This window comes from Odontomachus brunneus, unplaced genomic scaffold, assembly GCF_010583005.1.
Source record: "Odontomachus brunneus isolate Ranch 3 - 2012 unplaced genomic scaffold, Obru_v1 Obru_scaffold_020, whole genome shotgun sequence".
In the NCBI taxonomy this organism is placed as follows: Eukaryota; Metazoa; Arthropoda; class Insecta; order Hymenoptera; family Formicidae; genus Odontomachus; species Odontomachus brunneus.
This window is the reverse complement of record NW_022639470.1, coordinates 2,514,008-2,534,164: the sequence shown is the minus strand read 5'-3', so window position 1 is coordinate 2,534,164 and position 20,157 is coordinate 2,514,008. Positions and strand designations below refer to the sequence as shown.

Sequence of the window (20,157 nt, the reverse complement as noted above, 5' to 3'; positions counted from 1 at the left end):
AGAGAGAGAGAAAGAGAGAAAGAGAGAGAGAGAGTGAGGAGGAGCGTGTACGAGCGGATGGAAACGAGAGATTGAAAGGGAGCGAAACGTGCACGGAACACAAGCGACCGTCGGGAACGGGTTAGACGGCGACGGGGGTGGGTCGGGAATTGATGAAGCGGCGAAGAACGGAGCGGGGAGTTAGTGGTTTCGGAGGAGAAGCCGTTAGACACGAGAATGTGAGGGTGAGAGGGAAAGAGAGAGAGAGAGAGAGAGGCAGAGAAAGAGAGAAGCGTCCAGGGTCGACGTCTCTTCGAAAGGACCTTCCCGCGGAGGGAAGGGTGAAAACAATGGAGTGCGCGTGCATCCATCGGTTCCCATTACGACGACGGCGATCGTGACGATGTGACGCCGAGAGTTCCTGCTTGTTTATCGATGATTCGTTAAGTGGCCGTTCCACCTCTTTCACGCGCACGCTTCTCCTATCCGCTTCTCTCTTATTAACCGCCACTCATCCCTGGGTAACCTCATCTCCGTCTCATCTCTACCCTCTCGCGCTATCCTTGGTTCCTCTCCCCCCCCTCTCTCCCTCTCTCTCTCTCTCTCTCTCTTTCTCCCCTTCTCTTTCCTCTCGCGCTTTCTCCTACAAGCTCATCGCTATCGCTTAATGGAAGTCGGTGAGGCCTCGAGGACAGGCAGGCCGCCCGAAGCTGGATACGGTTTTCCTCGGTGTTATTGGCCGATAATCCGCTGCTATCGACGGACGTGGAATTATACGCGCGCGCGTACATATACACTGTGTATACCCTACAGTGATATAGAGCGGCGGTATACGTCGGATACACCGGCTGCAAGGCCGCAACGCGACGGCACTGGCAGCGGCGCGGAGGCGCGCACGTCAAACGGGAGTGAGCGAGCGAGCGAGCGAGCGAACGCGCTCGCCATTCTCCGGCCGCGTGTGTCCCATGCCGCACGTCGGCGCGAATTAAACTTAACCACAATTAGCGGGACCCGGGGCTTCGTTCGGCTGCATATAACCGCGTGCAAATTGTAATAGCTACCCGACACCGTCAGTACCCACCGGCGACGCGCCGTGTGCACGTTAATGCGCGTGTGATGGCTCGGCGTACACGCGTGTGTACACGCGGCTAGCTGCATATATATACTGCTACTGTGCGACGCACCGAAGGCGTACATACGTGTGTATACGCGTACCGGGCTGCGTACGCGCGGGATCGTGCGAATACAGGGATCGGCCGATCGCGATTCTATCGATCTACACGGTCAGCGAGCCTTGTCATCGGGGAAAAGCACGGCCGGGAAGTCGATGAACCTCGAGCGCGCGCCGTGCAATGATGTACGGACAAAGGACGGCGTCCGATAAGTTATGTGCGAATCCCCTTTGAGCCATGTAAATCGGGACTCGACCCGGCCCTCACTCCCTCGCTCGATTTGCCTTCTGTGTAGAAAAAGACCCGGGAGCTCGCGCGCCGATTGCACACGATGGGCGCGAGAGGTGAGAAAAATTAAATTCTGCTTTGCGCTCTGTTGCGAATTCTTCGTAGCCCGCGCATGCAAAAGAGAGCGCCGCGCGATCCCTTTGTGCGCGAAAAGCGCTCGGTATAGAAATTCGGTAATTCGTCAACATTCGGCGAAGATTGCAACGAGAAAAGCTGCGAGTATGCACACACGTAGACGTGCCGGTGCTGCAGCGTTTGAACGTATAAACTAATGTATGGCCGTTCTCTTATTTCGTGAAAACAAAAGGAGATCGTCTAGACTGCCTGCTTTCCATGCATGGAAAAATAGGATAGGTTAACTCTTGAAAGCGCCCTGCTTACGATACGTAAGCACCCTTTTTCAACCCTTTCTCAATCTACTTGGAGGTTTTGTTCAACTAGCGTTCGCTTGCGCTACCAACAATAGAATAGGAAGAAATTCAGTTTGGTTTTTGCATTTGCGTGTCGTGAGAGATAACGATCACGTCTACGTGAAACAGCGATTCGCGTATGTAAGAATTAAGTGCACACGTCGCGGGATTGAACTGTTTGATACGCATGTTTTTCTTTGTTTTGCGGAAGTCGCCGGGTAATTTGGAATTGTCCGATGGAATGAAATGTGCTTCGTCATTTTCTATCATGTTTGAAGCGCAAGAGAGAAAATAAGTATTACGATAAAATCTTTGGCCACACTCGTCTTTTTGTTAATCAGAAATTTTAGATAAAACTTTTAAACACACCCGGCTACGAGATCGTGCTGTGCGCTGTCAGTACTTAGGAATATCACCGATTGGAATTCGGTAATTTCATCACGTCCAATATACAAATTCCCTTTGGCTTTGCCCGACGCGTAATTGACTGCGTTTTTTTCCCTTTTAAACAATCGGATTCACGCGAAGACGAAATATGCGAGCAGTTTTACCGGCTGTAATTGCAATTATACATGTAATACGCATTTGCATAACAATAAAATTTATTATGCAATATAAACTTTTGAGACCAATTCCCGCTACGTCAATATTTACGATATATACCGATCGCAATTCAGTGTCCGCTGGATATCTAATTTCCGCTATATATTCGTGGTCCGCGGAAATAACTTTTGCGTGATATCTGTGTTATGCAGCCGTCGCTGCGGAGACATTTGCAAAACATTAATTGGCCGGTAATAGGTCGTAAATCTCGCGCTAATGATTGCCAGGACGCATTTCATTATAGGCACATTCTCTCCCGTTGCTTATAATATTACAAGCAATATAATTTGTGGAATAATGTAGGTGAAAACACTTTGAAATTGTTTTCTCAAATTAGAACAATTCCCCACAAACGCTGCTGTTGTACGGAGGATTTCCTCCAATACTTTTTCAGATTCCCGTTATTACATAACTTGTATAAACGAACGTACTTCCATAGAAAATTCTCTTAAAAAAGTTTCCTCCGCAGCTTATATTTTCATTTAATTTCAAGTATCTTTAGTGGGCGCGTCTGATGGATCGCATGAATAAAAGGTGGAGATGTCTTTATCTTAATGGAGACCTCTTATCATCGACACGATGTGTGCCTCGGGAAAGATGAATAAAAATTTCAGAGCATTTGCTCGCGCTCAAATGTTTCTTACTGCCGGCAAAAATTCGCAGGCACGATTTATAATATCGAATATGTAACACTGATGTAATGATGTCGAAAATAGACATTGCGTTATCTGCGAAAGTACTTGTGTAGAGATACAATTAACCCGGTCAGTGATTTCACATTCTGCATGCTCCCAAGGCAATATACTTCAATTTATTTCATTGTATTATTACATCGCGACAATTACATGTACGTACACACGTACAAAGGCCATCAGTTAAACGATTTCGTTGTGCACTGCGAATAGCGCTTTGTGTATTTGTACAATATCTCCATTAATACTCTTATTAGGTCATACAATGACGCGATAAAAGCAATTAGTAATGCATTCAATGTGTATGGATGTATTGTAGTTTTCCGAGTTTTAACGAGAGCAGTCTCTCACCTGTGGCTCTGATTGACTAAAAAGATTAATTAAAAAGATGGCCCGGCACGAGAATAGATATCGCGGAATAGAGAATTAGAAAACTCCCATGCGGTATTCAAAGTCACATTGTGATTCATCTCAATTTAACCTTTATAATCGGGAGTCTCCCCCTCGATCACTCCGATTCTACAAGTGTGAGAGATACGCTATACGAGCAAGTAATTACGTCAATCACGGTGTCTCGAGCCGAGAGGCACTTCCTCGTCGCGCGTCCGGTTCCATCTGACGTAGTAGAGAAAACGCCCCGCGAAAAGAACGTTCCGAGGTCGACCGGTCGGGTCAAGGCCCGTGCAATCGTTTGCCCTCCTCTCTCATAGTCGTAGGTCGCGGGTGTAAGCTTTCATTATCTCTCGACTCGGCGACTCTATTACTGCGTGCATCGCGCGTGTTGCGATCGCCCAAGTGTGCGGGGGTTCTTACACACAGCTGCGCGTGTGCGTGGTTGATTGTGTGTGCGCGCGCTAGCCATCACACGGTCTCACCGTGTTATCCGAGGAGGACATCTCGAGTTTCAGAGGAGAACAAACGGCACGTCGTGTACACGTCTACTGACGACCCTATAGAGATTGCGAGGACGTTCTCGAGACTTAATGAATGGACCGGTGCGGGGAGAGGAAAGAGCAACGACTGCCGTGAGACGGGGTGGTGGAATGTCGCGAGAGCGCGAAGAAGAAGAACAAGAAGAAGCTGATGGCTCAGGCTGGCTGGGGGAGGTTGAGGTTGGATAGTCGAGCAATTTCTTTTTTGTCGCGGTCATACGTTACGAATTCACTCGAGCGAAACCGGTGATGGTGTGAGAAGATGCGCGCGAAATGTTTCGCTTCGGCCATAAAGCGAGCACGCGACAGCAGAGAGACAAAGAGAAAGACGTTATATCACCGCGTTGGTCCCCTTCGCGTCTCATTTCTCTCCGCGTGACGATTTTCCCGTGTCGTTTTTCTCGTGTTATTGTTAAATTAACACGTCGTCCACTCCGCGAAATGCAGATGTTACATAATATGGGAACGAGAGGGCAAGCGGGAAGTGAAGTTTCAACGCCCGTAAAAGTCAATAACCATTTCTCCATCGCAGAACGCGAGCGTGCGCAATCCACTTTCGAAAAGTATACCCCGGCATTGATGAATTTTTGGTAGATTTAACTAATCACCAACCAACGAACTAATCAGAATGCGAATCAAACACGAAAATGTAACAGTTAATTGCGATAAACGTTCTCGCCTCGGATCCGGATTAAGTCACGACCCGCGAGTGATTTTTGATTCGATTTCAAATTCGCTAAAGCTCAACATCGACTCAGGTGGCGACAAATAATAAATATGTCCGCAGATAAAAGCGAATTTCGTGCAACCCCCCCGTTGCTGTGCATTGCGACGCGCTTCGATACTAATTGCTGAAACTGAATCCGCAATAAGACTCGACGTCGAGTGGCCTGAGCTCGACGTTTGGCCGCTAAGGGTTAAAAGTGCAGCTTCGATGAGTTTCAGAGTGTGGCCGCCGTCGCCGCCTGAGGCACGTCTTCGTTTATTCACCCGTACAAAGCCGTGACGAGCCTCGCGTCAGATTAGCTCCAGCGCCCTTGCCTCCTCCTGCGGCGTTGCGCCGTAATTTGTTTCGCGGCGGTGGAGGCGAAGGAACGGGCCGGGGTTTTAATCTGCATCGGATTATACCCTCAAAGAGCGATGCATTTCATTACGCCGAAGCCATGCGGGAAAGTGGGCCGGTGTTTGCCGACAGTGCGCCGGTCCGGGTGAAGCGGCGCCGAGAATAAAGGACGGGACGGGAGGGTGGACGGGCGCACTTGGTCGCGGCAAATCCTTTCCCGTTATCACTTTAGACACCTGTCCATTTGCCGCACAGAATGAGAAGTACCGTTTCGGAATAATCGCGCGGCGCACACTCCTCTCGCGTTTACGTACAACAGTGCCTCGCTGCCGGCGGTAAGTTCCGAAGGAATGTTAGTTACGCCACGCTATTTTAAGGTTGCGCCGGATTAAATAGCTGGATCGAATAGTTCCGATAAAGTTGCCGCGGCGCCGTCGTTCATTCGACCTCTTTCGACGATGTATATCGCAGAAATTCTAACGTATAGACGCACTCCTCCGACCAATCAATCCGGTTCGAGATTCAACGCGTCGGCTATGGAAAATAATAATTATATATAAATTTATAATGAGAGTTGTATGATAAACAATTTCGGTTTTATCAGATGTAATGAAACAATTATTGTATAATTATCATGCCGTTATAATTTCATGAAGCAATATGTGCGAAAAATCACAGAGGGAATCATTCTGAAAAAAGAAATATTTATTTGTGAGATATAAAGTTTATTCGCAGAAAAATTAATCCCAAGTATTTTTTTCTCAAATAATTCCTCAAGTATTTTTTTCGGTGCATAGATCAAAACGACGCATATATTGTTTCACAAAATTACAACGACGTAAGAGTGCAATCGTTTCGCACAATGTGATATTTCGTATTCTCTATTGTTCTATTTGTAGCATATCGAGATTTATCGTTACATTTTCGAGTGAATTTCAAGAGGGATTTTTCTTTACTCGACAACACGAAATATTGTCGTGAATGTCCGTAGCCTCGCATAAAATCGTGGAAGAATATCCCACCGTAAAACTCATTAAAGAATATTGCTGTTAACATCGCCGATTACTTTGTAACGTTTATCCTGAGGGAGCGCGACAAATGGGATAATAAAAAGGAAGAGTGATATTGACATCGACGTGTCTAACTATCCGTAACGGGACTAATGCTCCGGAAAAAAGTATCGTGGCGAAAATTTATCGTCTCGCGCGGCAGATACATACAGATTTTTGATGGCGTGTAGTACGTCGAGCTGCCTGTAATTCCATGCGGACGCAGGTGCTACGTTGGGAAATGGTAACAAAGTGCCGACTTTGAACGAAGCTTTTGATGCATCGTGTAGCAATTGCGAACGATACATGGAGTCATGGTTTATGATGCAGTAAATTCGATGGCGTTGTGCGAAACTCGCGCGCCCGCGATAGAAATCCTTCGACCGATTTCGCGCGAAATGCACGCACGTGCGAATGTATGCTATTTTTTTTTCTTGTTTTACGTTCCCCCTAGTCATACATACGATTGATTCCAATGTGAGGGAAGGAAATGCGTTGTAATGCAACAGAAAAATCGCGACGCGTAATAACGCCGTGTAGCGTTGGAGTTTTTCGAAAGTTTAACTGGAGGGGACATTCGAGGCAATCGAGGCAAGAAAGCTGAAGCTCCGCATTCTTGAGAAAGGGACGACATCGCGGCGAGACGATATTGCTACTTTTTAATGTCCCGCCGTTTCCCGCAGCGCACCGTGCGTGTTTGTATTCAAATATATGCAAAAGTAATGCCGCCTTGGCCAACAACCAAGCCGAAAGTGCAAAATGTGCGGTGTTAAGACGGGTGGGGACACGCCTAACGTGCGAACAATCATCTGCATATGTTCCTCTACGAGCTCTTGGAAGGCATTCAACTGTATCGCCACTTATGGCTTAATGATAAGCCGACCGCGCGCGAACCCCTGGGCATTCTTACGTATGCGTGCGTAATCGCGCGTTATTTATTCATTAAACGTTTTATTCCCACCACGTTGCTGCGGCGAAATCGCGTTTTACAATTTGCATCGTTATCTTAAGTATGATACGCACGATGAAATAAAATTGCAGTTTTCCTCTGGTATCATATGTATCGCTAACGCTCTGGATTCTTCTCGATCGCGTGGTTAAACATTATTGATTAACTAAATACATTCCCCAGCGCCGTAGAATTTTGCAACAAGCTGGCCGAGACGAGAATTCGGATTTCGCAAGCACGAAATCACAGATGCACGTTTCTCGCGAATAGCGCTCTACTAACGAGGGTAGACAGGCACTGTCGCCGTTACATTGTCAGCCCGATGTCATGGCCTGTTAGTTTTAACGCTACTCAATCAGCCTGTAAAGCGATCCGTTGACGTGGCGATCGATTCGCCGCGGCGCACATGCGTCGCTATTGTGTCTGCAGGTGTCTGCAGGTGATCCGCGGACATAAGCAAATTCACTCAAGCTCGATGCATGCAAGATCAGAGATTCCGTGGTCGAGTTCTCGGCTAGTCTCATCGGTTGCGTTCAGCGAACACAATGCATCTATTGAGTGAAATTTATCTATGATTGGTGTATACTTTTAGACCTGGTATTTGAGGCTTCCGCAGGATGGACAGATACTCACTTTGGTTTCCGGTTCAACGCCTTTGTAGTTTAGTTTCCAACGCGTTTCTTGAACATTTCACTCCAGTGGGGAAGGAAAGCAATCTGATACTTTCAGATCTACCAGTAACACCCATCTTCCAAAAGCAGATCACTTAACAGATGTGTTCGTTGAATGTAATCATTGTCACCGTCGAATCCGCGCGTACGGTGGAAAAGACGGAAGAATTTACATTCTACGTACGTTTTTACATTCTACGGTACGAACTACCCACTAATTAAAAAAATAAAAGAGAAAGAGAGAGAATCAAGGGACTTCCTTGAAGCTGGTTTTGTACGCGATTTCCTCGTTCGTCACGAATTCTAAGACAATCCCCAATTATTCCGGCGAACGCGAAACATGTTCGTTTCCGAGGGCGTTGAAAGATTTGAGGCGGTGGTTTCGTTGTGATCTCGTTTCGAACGAGACGCGATCGTGAAGAGAGGACGGTGCACGGCGAAACGACGGGACATCGTGCTCGCCGTACAACTTGAAGACCAGTTAGCGCGCGCTACGCACAGCAGCCGGAGGGGTGCGAGCGGCTCGCTGTGTGTCGCTATCGGTCGCCATTGAGGGATAGATCGAGCTCCGTCGGCAATTCGAGACAATGTTTTCGCTGGCACTAGCGGGGGTTATTTTACTATGTATTCTTAAGTCCTTCTCGCGCGCTCCTGCCGCTTTACAATATCTGTCGGAGCACCTCATGAGGTTACAAGAACAACACGGTCGCGCCGCTCTCGTACTACCGGAAAAGCGGGAGAAAGAAAATACTCGCCGTCGTCCTAGGAAGTCGTAAGTGCACGGACAACGAGCGCACGCGCATGAGCGAGCGAGCGCATGCTACCCTTCAGGTGGCGACTTACGATCCAATAAAGTTTTTGCCCCTCTCCGCAGCGGCACAGCTGCGCCCCCGATCTTCTTTCCCGCAGGGATGTGTTTCTGATTGGCAAAAGTTACCGCGGGTTATAAGTTGATTAAGGACACAACGGCAGACAACGCCGCGGAGACTCGCTTTCGCACGCTCTCTTTCCATATATTCCTCTCTTTTTCTCCCTTTCTCTGTTTGTACAAGTAACCCCGAGCTCGGTTTCGCCGCGATAAAGTAAGTTCCACGCTATCTTCGATGAAGATGCACGAACAAGTCGCGACTTTTCTTAACTAAAGGGGCAGCAGAAGGGTGTAAAGGTGAAGAAGCAGAACCGTTGGTGCGGGAAGATTTGTAACGATCCGTGACGCGTTTCTGTTTCATCTCGAGCGACGTCGGTGTTCGACGTCGGCGTCGCGTCTGGCATGATGGTAAATGTGGGGGCGCAAATAGACGCGCCGGATAAGAACCGGATCAAAGTTGAATGCGCCGTCGATCCGCGGAGATTGTGAACATCGCAAGGACCCAACGGATTTTCTTGAATACGGTCGCTGTAAGCTGAAACGCGACGCATATGAACGGAGATTTTAAGGAGGTCGTTGTCGTCGTCCTAATTTGCCACCGGTACACTCGGAAAAAATAGTTAATCGCGTCGGACGACGCATAATATAGCGATAAGATCTCACTCAAACGATAAATCACTGCCATATTATCGTACGATACACGGTATCCCGATGAGTTCGCGTCGCGAAGGACGCGGTTGATCGCGAAGGAAGAGAAGAATGTGGTTGAAGTAAAGGTCGCGGCACTCATGGTCGTAAGAACACCTGAACGGTGCGGTAACCGTTCGAGGGTGAAATCTAAAAGGCAGGAAGAAGAATGGAATTGATGTTCGCGATGTCTGAGCGAAGCGCGGTGTTCTTACACGAAGATGGCGACTGATTTCCCGTAAAAGACGTTATGAACTAACTGAGCGTACTTGACATCTAATTTCGGAATGAGGAAACTTATGCGCAAACTTACTTAACAGACGTTACGAACGCTGGAACTGATAATAATCCCGGTATACGTTTCACTCGAAGCCGAGTCATCCCCATGGAATTGTAACGCGCGGAAATGGCGCGACAGCCAAGCTGCTCGTTTAGCTTCTCTTGAATACGGCTTTTTTCTCTCTACCTTTCGAGCTTGATTTCCCGCGGCAAACACCGATTTAACAACTCGATTCTTGATAAGTATACTTCTCAAAATGATTAAGAGGAATCGCTTCTTTGAGTACCTAATTAAACCAACAGACATTTGAGAAGGATTTTATACTCTCATCCGTTTTAATCCTCAATAAACGTATTTATCTTTCAACTACTTGTTCTTGCATCTAGTTCAAGCTATGTAATTATTCGTTCGGCGCGATCTCTTAATCGATTCAAGTAGTGTGTGTAGGTCTTATTAATAACTCGGTCGGTTCTTAATAAGTACACTTCTCAAAGCGATGAAGAGAAATCGGTCTTTCAAATATCTAATTAAATAAACAGACGTTTGAGGAGAATTGAATACTCTCTTGGAACATCCGTTTATATTCTCCATCAACATATTTATTTCTCGGCTGTTTATTCTTGTATCTAGTTCATAATTATTCATTCAACGCGATCTCTTAGTCGTTTAAAGCAATGCGTATAAGCCTCATCATTGTGTCGTCGACTGACGTAACGGCAATTCCGTTTCGTCATCGGTGATCGTATCTCGATGTGTACGCGAAAAAAGAGCTCTTCTTCATGTCGCTCCTAGCGCCTCTTTTCTCTCAAGGAAGATACCAGTTTATGTACCGGATGAGAATGTCTGAACATTCTCGAACCCCGTCGCCTCACACGTACCTCGTGCAATGTAAAATAAACGGGGTCGCGCGTGAGTTAGCCTTGCTTACGGCGCCATGTGCTGTATATTAAAGGATAAGGACATCGTATTGATATTTGTATGTGAGAAGAGCGTACGCTTGTCGGTTACACCGCGAAATTTACATCTATCCATCCGTGGTAGTAGCGGTGGATTAATCTTAGAAATTTTCGGGAGGTTTACGGACACACGAAGTGAAAGCCAATTCATGTTGGGGTACGCAGTCGTCATAAAATACGGACGCGTTGTTGTACGCGCAATTACGATTGCAAATTTTTTGCCGGCGCTTAGCGTTACTGAGAGATTAAAAGGGAGACTGGTTTTACGCGACACACGCGAGAACGGTTCGGTAATCTCGCTCAGTGGTCATAATGTGTTCGTAATTACAAGCCGGATTTGGGATTGTCCGTCTCTTTCTAGCAAATTTGCAATTTGCCGATTTTCACACTGTCGTGGGTTGTCCTGACGCGTGCGCTACGTACATTGAGCGATGTCCTGCATGTGACTCAGGAAATTGATAAGCGTAAGATAATATTAATTGCGGCCGCTTCATTTAAACATATCTGAAATAACACGAAGTGCACTTATTGGCAGGAAGAGCCGTGTTATCGTTTTATTATATCTGTAGCCGAGATATTTCACTGATAATGCATCTATTAATGTTCGCATTCGGTATATACGTTCCGCGCATCAAATACGTGAATACGTGCGTTATTTACGCTCGTTTATCATGATAATTATTAATTGACAGGTATATATTGACGTGCGTTTGATTCATACTTTGTGCACAACAACGCTAAAGTGTGAGAGACCAAATTTTATATAATTATTAATGTGTACCAGATATTATGACCAACGAATTCACTTCCATTTCGTTATGGAGGAGAAGAGGGAGTGAATCGTGCATGTAACATTTTCATAACTAACACACTCGTCCAAGTGCGTTACTCGTTAATTAACGGATGCACTAAAGTGACACGATATCGAGCAAGATTTTCGCCGAGTGGAGGAATAAATTTCCGTAGGAACAGGATCTCCGCCAGTTGAAAGTTTTTCCCGACGGTAAACTACTTTCTCCGGCGCGAGTAAACTTGTACTGCAGGCAACGCCCCGTTGTAAGAAACCGTTGTTTCCGCGACAAGATATCTTCCATGCTCTCAGAAACGTTCCCTGCAAATTCGACGAGTTTCTCGACAAGACGTTAACCGTAAGAAGCTAGCAGACCCGGTTGTTCTCGGTCCGGGCAATTCGTTACTGCCTGCCTCCCCTCGCCATCCTCGCCGCGTCGGCTCCTTCGTTACTCGCACTTACCGTATATATGCGATACTAATTTTCCAGGTCTCATGGAGAAGGAAAACCGCGGTTGAGTTTCTTCGGATTCGTATTTTCCCGGCTCCTTACTCTGCCGTCGGGCGAGAGGTAATATCATTACAACTCGGTCCATTAAGGCGAATTTACGACTCGCTGTCGGCAATCGTCTCGCGAGCTGAATCGTTGCGCGGAACGTGTACGTTCGGCGAATGAGTGAATCTACATTGCAACGTGTGATAGCATTTCTATCGGACGTTGTTGAGAAGTCACGCGTAACGTAAAACAAGGAATCCTAATAACGGAAGAATTTCCGCCAAATTATCAAGCCCGCCCGATCGAAAACCCCGCGTGTTCGCAAAAATTAACTCAATACATTCGACCCTCAGAAACGGAATATCTTATCTTTACGTGAAAATTGTGCGAAATGAATTTATTAATATCACGAGATATTCGTAGATGAATAGCGCAAACAATTCACTCTTCTTATATCTGCAAGAATCACAAGCGCAATAAACAAAAATGTCGCGCTGGAAAACGATTTTCTTTTTCTTATCTAAGCACAAGATCTCTAAAAATAAGGACGACTTCGACGTTAAAAATCGACAGTCGACGGCAGCAAGGTGAGAGACGACAAATCGCGCTTAGCGCGGGATCCCGCTTGGTCAAAGTCGAGAGGGCGAATTTCGGATTCTCGCGGACGATCGAACACGGACCGCGCGCGTTCCCGTTTTGCATTTAGCCGTATCGGCTGATGAGATCACGCGACATCATCCCAGGGGATTACGGGTAATGCATCGCCGGAGGCTACGCCCGTGCGACGTGTCCCGCGCGACGAAAGTTAGCCGACAACATTTTTGCTCGTATCGCGGTTATTAGTATTTCGTTCAGAGAGTTCCCGGTTCTCTTTCTCTCTCTTCCTTTCTCTCTCTCTCTCTCTCTCTCTCTCTCTCTCTCTCTTTCCCGTTCGGATTATCCGATTATTCAAATTCCCTTATCCCGCGGACGCGCCCGATAAAACCTCCTCTTACTTCGGCGACGACGTCGCGGCGCTACCGGCTGAGACTTAATCATCCGTGCTCCAATTCCGGCGGGATTTCAATTCGGCGTAAGAACGGGGTAGCGGCGCAGTAGGCAAATAGACGATACGCATATTACTACACATTTCCGCGGGACAAAGAGTTTGCTTAACCCCTTTAAGGTCTGTCAATTCCTGAGGAGAAAGACAGAGAAAGAGAAGAGAGAGAATGCTCGTCGACGAACCCTCCCTGCCCACAGCCGAAAGAGCGCGCGCTGGAATTATTTCGGACTAAATTGAGCTCTAAAACGAGCCCTCGTAGAGCTCGGGAGAGTAAGCGGCCGCGCGCGAGAACATCGCGCACATTAAGGTACAGTTAGAAGGCACGGGTAATAAATGGAATCCATTTCCGAGCGCGTGATTTCGCGGTGATAAAAGAAAAACAGAAACGGGAGTGCGCGCGCGCGCCTGAAGCAACGATCCTCTTTCCGAAAACGGTTAAGGCAGTTTCCTGCTACAATAAACATCGGCGGCGATGATAATAGCGCGGCGCGGCAGTGTAGATACATATATTTCGTAAATTGAAAATCGATATCGGGATCTGGCGCAATTTCCAATGAGCCTTACGAGTTTCATGGGGTGCCGGGAGCAAATAGTCCTCCGTTTAACAATTTTTACAAAAGGAGAACCCATACAGGGAAGCGGGAAGATGTGAGAAAAGCGGATTCCGATTGAGCGGCTCGAAGTTAAAAGGGCTGCAGCTGTTAAATAGGCCGTTTGATAAAAAGAGGGGAGAGAGAGCGAGAGAGACACAGAGACCACGCGGGACCGAGGTACTTTCACAACGTGTACATACTCCCGGACGTTTTCGCGCTTTTGCCACATTTGGCTAATCGTCCGGCGTGCCAAACGAATCAATCGCCGACCGGCATAACAAGCGTTTGTTATGGGTAATCAGTGTATAAATCAAAATCGATGATAACGCGCGCAATCGAGTTTATCGCACCGCGCACACATTCACGACAAGTGAGCGCGCGCGTCCTGTACACAGAGAGTGCTAAATTAACTATTTAAATATTACATAACTTTGTTTAACTGCGCTTATTTGATTGTATTATTCGAGCCGAACGGTCGGCGACCGCACAAAACCATAATTAACCGAAAGTTAAACCGCGTGATAATTTGCTGCGGTCAAATAATGCTTATTGACTCGCACAGAAAGTTTCCGCGTCAGAGTACGGAATATGAAATTTGTTTGTGCATACACCAAGTATGCGATCATACGCCGGATATGCGAGCGTGGGCGTACACGTTTGTATCAATTAAGAAGCGAGTTTCCCCGGCCTAAAGCACGGTCTTCCGCAATTTACTTCTTTCGGTAATGCAGTAAAACGCGGTAATTCGTACTTCTACTTGTATTTAGCGTTGCATTTTTAACAGCGAGTTTATACAAACTCGGCCAGGGAGATACGTCAAATGGCGAGGTATTTCTCTCATTGCCTCTTTATTCTCTTTCGTGTCTGTTTGCACAGTCACAAATGTCACTGGTGATTCCATACGGACTATGCCGCGGAACCAAACCGTTTCGTTTTTCTTAACATATAGCTGGCCGACACGAGGTAATCCGTATTGTCGTCGAATGTTGTTGGCCGACTTAAGTGATTTTGTGTCTGGATAATGGGTTATGAGAAAAAATTAAGCCAGGAATAAGAATGGAATAATGTTGCAAACAGCTCGACAATATTTTACGTTAACTTGTGAAAAATAGTCGATGAAAAAACAATGTTAGCTGATGCTTAAAATAGCCGGCCATAGATCGAGAATTTTGTAGTGAAATTTGTTATAAAGAATGTTTTAATCGGGAAATAAGAATCAACGTTAATTATAATCGCAGTGACTATCCTTATACTTCATACATACCGTTTATATTTTAGAAACTAAGATGGCTATTAAAATTTTTTCTATGTTCCTAGCGAAACTTGCTATGTTTAAACTTTACTGATAGTCTGTTTCTGTACTACCAGGAATATAGTAAAATTAAATAGAATTTATATGAAAAAGAAAAAAAATAATATTCTCCCCGCGTAACAATGCGTTAAATTCCGCACGATTAAACATTTGCGGATATGAAGTGTTATTTGTATAATCATAATTATATTAAATACCCCAATCGCACTAATATCCCCCCCTCTCACCTTTTTATCTATCCATCTATCTGTCTATATATCTGCCTATACATATCTATACATCTACCTATCTATCTATCCATCTATCTACCTATCTATCTATCCATCTATCTACCTATCTATCTATCCATCTATCTACCTATCTATCTCTCATCCCCTCTGCGATTCGATAATACGACAATCGTGTCGATAGGTATCGCTTACCGGCATGTTGTTCAGCGTGAATGAGAGGTGAACCGGCGGCCTCGACGGTGGCAGGCTGCAATTTGCCTTCAGCATGTCTCCCGCGTCGTAGCGTTCGCGTTCCGATGCGATAACGGGCCTTACGCCGGGCAGAGCTGAAACATAATAATTTCGCGGGTCTCTCTTATAGTCATTGTCGACGAAACTCTCAAGCCCGACACCCGGGCGCGGGTCGGGCGCGCCGTAATCGCGCAGTTTCCCCGGAGCTCGCCGCGCCGAACTTATCCAATATTCAAGCGCCAATGAGGAGCCCGTTATGTCGCCAGCTTTATGCGCTTCTGCGGAATACAATGGGCTATGTGTATTGCGTAATCCCGACGCCATCCTTGGGAAGGTAGCTAAACGGACGCGTAACCGTGGAAAAATATTAAGCGCGCTACGGGCGATGGTAGCGGCGGTGGCGGCGGCGACGGCGGCGGCGGCGGCGGAAGAGAACGGTTCGAGGAGGACGTGGAGGAGGAAGGGTAGGAAAAGGGAGGGCGGGGGGTATTGATTTTGCCGTAGCAGCGCGGGTAAACGCGCGGGGCCGCGATGCAAAGACAATAGCTGCAAACTGAAACTGTGATTAAAAGCTTGTTTGTTCTGGCAAAATGAAGTGTCTGCGAACAGCACTGGCTATTGCCGTCGCGCAGATAACGGACTCGCGTGAAGCAATAAAGAAAATTTTGCGTTGGGAAAAAATCGCCTCTAATCGCTGTGATGCTCGACGAAGCGCGATGCGGGAGAAGAATGCACGTAACGTGATTTCCCAGGAATTCCAAATATGTAAATCGAATGTATTCGCGACCGAGTGGAGTCCGAAATCGTAACAACCTGTGTAAAGTGATTCACACGATCTCGTGGGTTCGCGCTAGAGCGGGATCTCGTCAAGAGCGTGAGGAACTTCGTTAGCTCTCCGTCTGTTGACAGCATATCGATTATTTCGAGATTTACAGTAATTCACATCCAAAGGCGCGTCGTAAGCGCGGTATTGCGTTTTTATTTGTTGCGTCAATACTTTTAGGGAGATTGGATACGCCGCGAATGGATTGTCAATTTACAAAACACTTCAACTCTATCGCTATGACGCTCAAAGGCTACAACCGTCTGAAAGATAACAAATGTTTGCCGTGTGCTTCGCGCGGGAGAATTAAAATATAGACAGTGAAGATGAAAAATCTCTGCATACTCGGCATATTTTCGCACGGCCGCGTCGTACATGTTGCGGGGCATTGTGAGAATTATCCGTAGACTCATTAATCACGTTGAGGATCCGCTCGTATTTAATTAATTAAAATATGGCAATCCGAAGCGGAGCGTGAGAAGTATGCATGTAACGAGTTCCGCAGTTAATTTCCAGGCATCAACTGGCCGCGGCAAAATTATCGCAGTTCATTCCGCCGCATGCTAATTGGCGGTTCGTGATTCATGCCACCGCATTCGGACTAGTTCGCGTCCAAATTAAAACGGTTAAGACTTGTTATCATATTTAATGGCGATTTAGTTGGGCATTTATCGGGCAAGCGACCGCGACATAACGTCCTGAGGAATAATCCGCAAGCGAAGTCGTGCTGAACTCCAGAATTCCCGCATAGTTAACCCGATTCCGATCTCGATAATCCTCGTTCACGGTGCGTGTGAATTACAATCAATGATTTGAGACGTGTCATTTGTGTGTTAAACAGAGATTTATTAGAAGAATTTACGATGTACAATTTCATGCTTCCTCACATGTATGCTGATCGATATGCTTCAAGCAGTTTATTTCATTGAATCGCTATTGTGCATTGGAATATGCAATGAACTGAGCTGTCTATAGCTTGCCAGTTAGCATGCATGTCAGAAGACATGAAATCGTGCATTGTAATTCCAGGTTCACTTGGGAAACTTTAGAGTTCGCTATATAAAAGCACCGTCACTGGCAACTAGCCCCGCACAGTCAGTTGGCCGTTCGTTCTCAGGACCGTCAACTTAATAAGACCTGCGGGATTTTCCCTAATTTCTGAAACTAGTCGGACTTGTAATACGAAGCGTCAGTTTTATGTTTTTCACGCGTATAAAATGTAATTTAAAAGAAAGGAGAACAAGACTTCCTTCAGATTGCCTACAGAGCTCGTCCCACCATGTCGCGTGCATCGATTGACCTTTCGCTAAAACTCGCATAGAAAATTTGGATCTAATTGAGATCCAGTGCAGTTTCCCAAAATAATGATTGGTTCTAGATAGAAATGTAATGTTTTAAACATGTGATTCTAAGTGGGGTAACCCAGTCTTCGCAAAACTTTTTCTGGTTTATATTTTACATTAGATTGTACATTAGAATTACATAAAATGTTAATTTTCTAAATAATTTCATTATTCACAATTTCAACAATTTTATTATTCAGATTTGCCGAAATTTGCTTGCGACAAGGAAAAATTTTTCGCGCAAAGAGTGCGACTGTCAAAGCGTTAATATTACGATTTTTATATTCCCGCGCTCACGTTGCCGCCAATTATTCGCATCAACTCTTTCGGATATCCCAACGGAATAATATCGTGACACGAATACGGAGGATATTATCTTCTGAGATTCTCGATCGATTCGCTTCGATTACGGCGCGCTAGCAGCAACCTCTCGACTTGAACTTTCCGATTACTCTCACGTTCTTAACTACGGGCTCCGTATACGTACACTTTATACGGCGAAGCACTTGAAGCCAACGTACTCGAGATGAAACCGGAAGCTATTGCTCGCAAGTCAAGCGAAGGGAATAACCGTGAAGTCTGCTAAGCTTCGCTCGGGGCGATGATAAACTGACGACTCGTGAAACGATAGAACGATTAATCGAATACCAGTTACGTTGGCACGTTTCGTCTATGAATAGTATCGGCGGCAAGGCATAGCAGTCGATAATCGTGTGCGAAACGACGAGATTCCACGCGCGATGCGAACGCAGCGGGCTTTATGAGTTAGTTGCATAAATATATAGGATGCTCATTTTAAATAAGCCAGCCGAATATCTTGAAAATAGAGTCAGGTATACAAAAATGTTTCCGACAAAATTTGCAAAGTGTCTGAGGGAAAAGAAAAACGGTTAAGTACCTTGTACTTTAATGGCCAAGATCACATGAATGTCAACCTTGCTTTTTAAACAGAAAGTGGCACTTCTTATAACAGGTTCTAAAAAATCACTCGATTCTGCATAGAAAATTCCTGAGAAGTGTACGACCTAAGCTTTATAGGTCTAGAGGTTATTTAGCATCGAAAAATGCAACTCTTTCATTTGCTAATTTCCGTCAATAATGATACGCGTGCTATTTTATGTGTGTGTTGGAAGTACTAGGCTGGCTTGTATAATGCGAATATTTACTTCATTCGGACGTCATCACGTACGAGCGCAACGAAAGGTAATTTAAACGGAAATTAGCTAAGAAAAATTCGACGCGAATTAAATCTAAAACGGATCAAATATTATTCGTAACACCGAGACTTTTTCCCTTTTCCTCGCTTCGACAATTTTCGCGTCGCGATCGAAAGTTTTGAGTTTTGAAACGTTTAAATTTCATGTAACGCGTGCGCGCATTTTTGCGGCGCGGAATAATTTTCAACTTCATTTTTCCCTCATTAATATGGAAGCTTTATTAATCTATTGTTGTAAAACTCAAATTATTACTTACATCTCGTTCTTTCCCCCTTACCCTTTTTCTAGAAATAACGAGGCGTGCAGAACGGGAAATAAAAAGTAACAGGACGCGCAGCCGTCAGATATCACAAGAGAATTACGCGATAAAGTTTTTACCGCGACACGGATAACCGGTCATGGAGAGTCGAGTTTCTTTCGTTTGGAACCTCGATTAACTGCACATTTTGATATCGATTTATCAGTTCGCGTTTTATCGACGCGAATTTCAACGCAAAGCCGCCGCACGAGGAAACAAGAGACAGATAAAGAGAGAGAGAGAGGAGGGGGGGGAGGTGGATAGGAAGTCGATATGAAACGTCGACGCAAAGTAACGTTCGGGGAAATTCACACGCGAGTACGATCCTACACCATGGCAAGTGAAAACTGCTGCACCGGGGTCAAAATTCGTTTGCCCTGCGGAATATATCCTGCGGCATTATCGTAAAATATGAAAGTCATATCCAGCGTCTGGGACGGTCCGTCTTACCGTGAAGGATTCCTCGGTTACCTGGATTGAAGTACCGCTAATAAAGAAGGACGATTCGTGGATATTATGTCTCTGCCAATCGTAACGAATCACGGGCGCTATCGTGATCGATGGGCGGACTTACGCGGTACAAATGGAATCTTCGCGGATCACTCTCGTCGCGCGTCCCGGCCGTCTTCATGCGAAATTCGTGGTGCAAATCACGCGGAGCCGTGGAATTCGATTGGAAATATCGATTTGGATATCGTGCGCGGCGTGGACGGCGGAGCGTGCAGTAATTAGAACGCAGGAATAACGGGAGAACCATAGAGGCAGGTGTTTTCTGCGCCGGCTGTCCGCTGAAAAATAGATGCGATACGTTTACAGCGACCCGCTGAAAAAGAGGAAACCTTTAAATATTTGACAGGGGCGCGCGCGGAATAGACGGGGGAGAAAATAAGAGTTAAAGTATTAGGGAGGAAGGCGAGATAGGAACGCAATAAGACAGGCGATGCTCTTGCGAAACGAGAAAGAAAGGAATTGCAACACGACGAGGGAATTTATACGAGGCTGAATGAGCTTTGCTTAATAAATGTTAATAAACTGATGTGAAATTATTTCACTTGCGACTCATTAGCTGCAATAAAACGATGAATATGCACGCATAATATACCGCCGAGTACGCGACTTTGAAACGAAGGAGAGAGAGAGAGAGAGAGAGAGAGAGAGAGAGAGAGAGAGAGAGAGAGAGA

General features: G+C 45.9%; 1 protein-coding gene and 1 long non-coding RNA gene across 3 annotated transcripts in view; one reads left to right on the top strand and one right to left on the bottom strand.

The window, feature by feature from the left end:
- The window catches only part of LOC116842039 (platelet endothelial cell adhesion molecule-like), a 217,415-nt gene that overhangs the window by 68,401 nt on the left and 128,857 nt on the right, over positions 1-20,157 (bottom strand). For both annotated transcript variants that reach the window (XR_004377659.1, XM_032810682.1), the window contains exon 4: positions 15,257-15,390. Coding sequence is in view for 1 of the 2 variants with exons in the window: in XM_032810682.1 (XP_032666573.1) it covers positions 15,257-15,390 (134 nt within the window). In the remaining variant the exon portion in view is untranslated. The remainder of the gene's footprint in view (positions 1-15,256; positions 15,391-20,157) is intronic.
- Positions 1-20,157, top strand: part of LOC116842041 — a 54,276-nt gene that overhangs the window by 24,998 nt on the left and 9,121 nt on the right. The gene's annotated exons all lie outside the window — the stretch shown is intronic.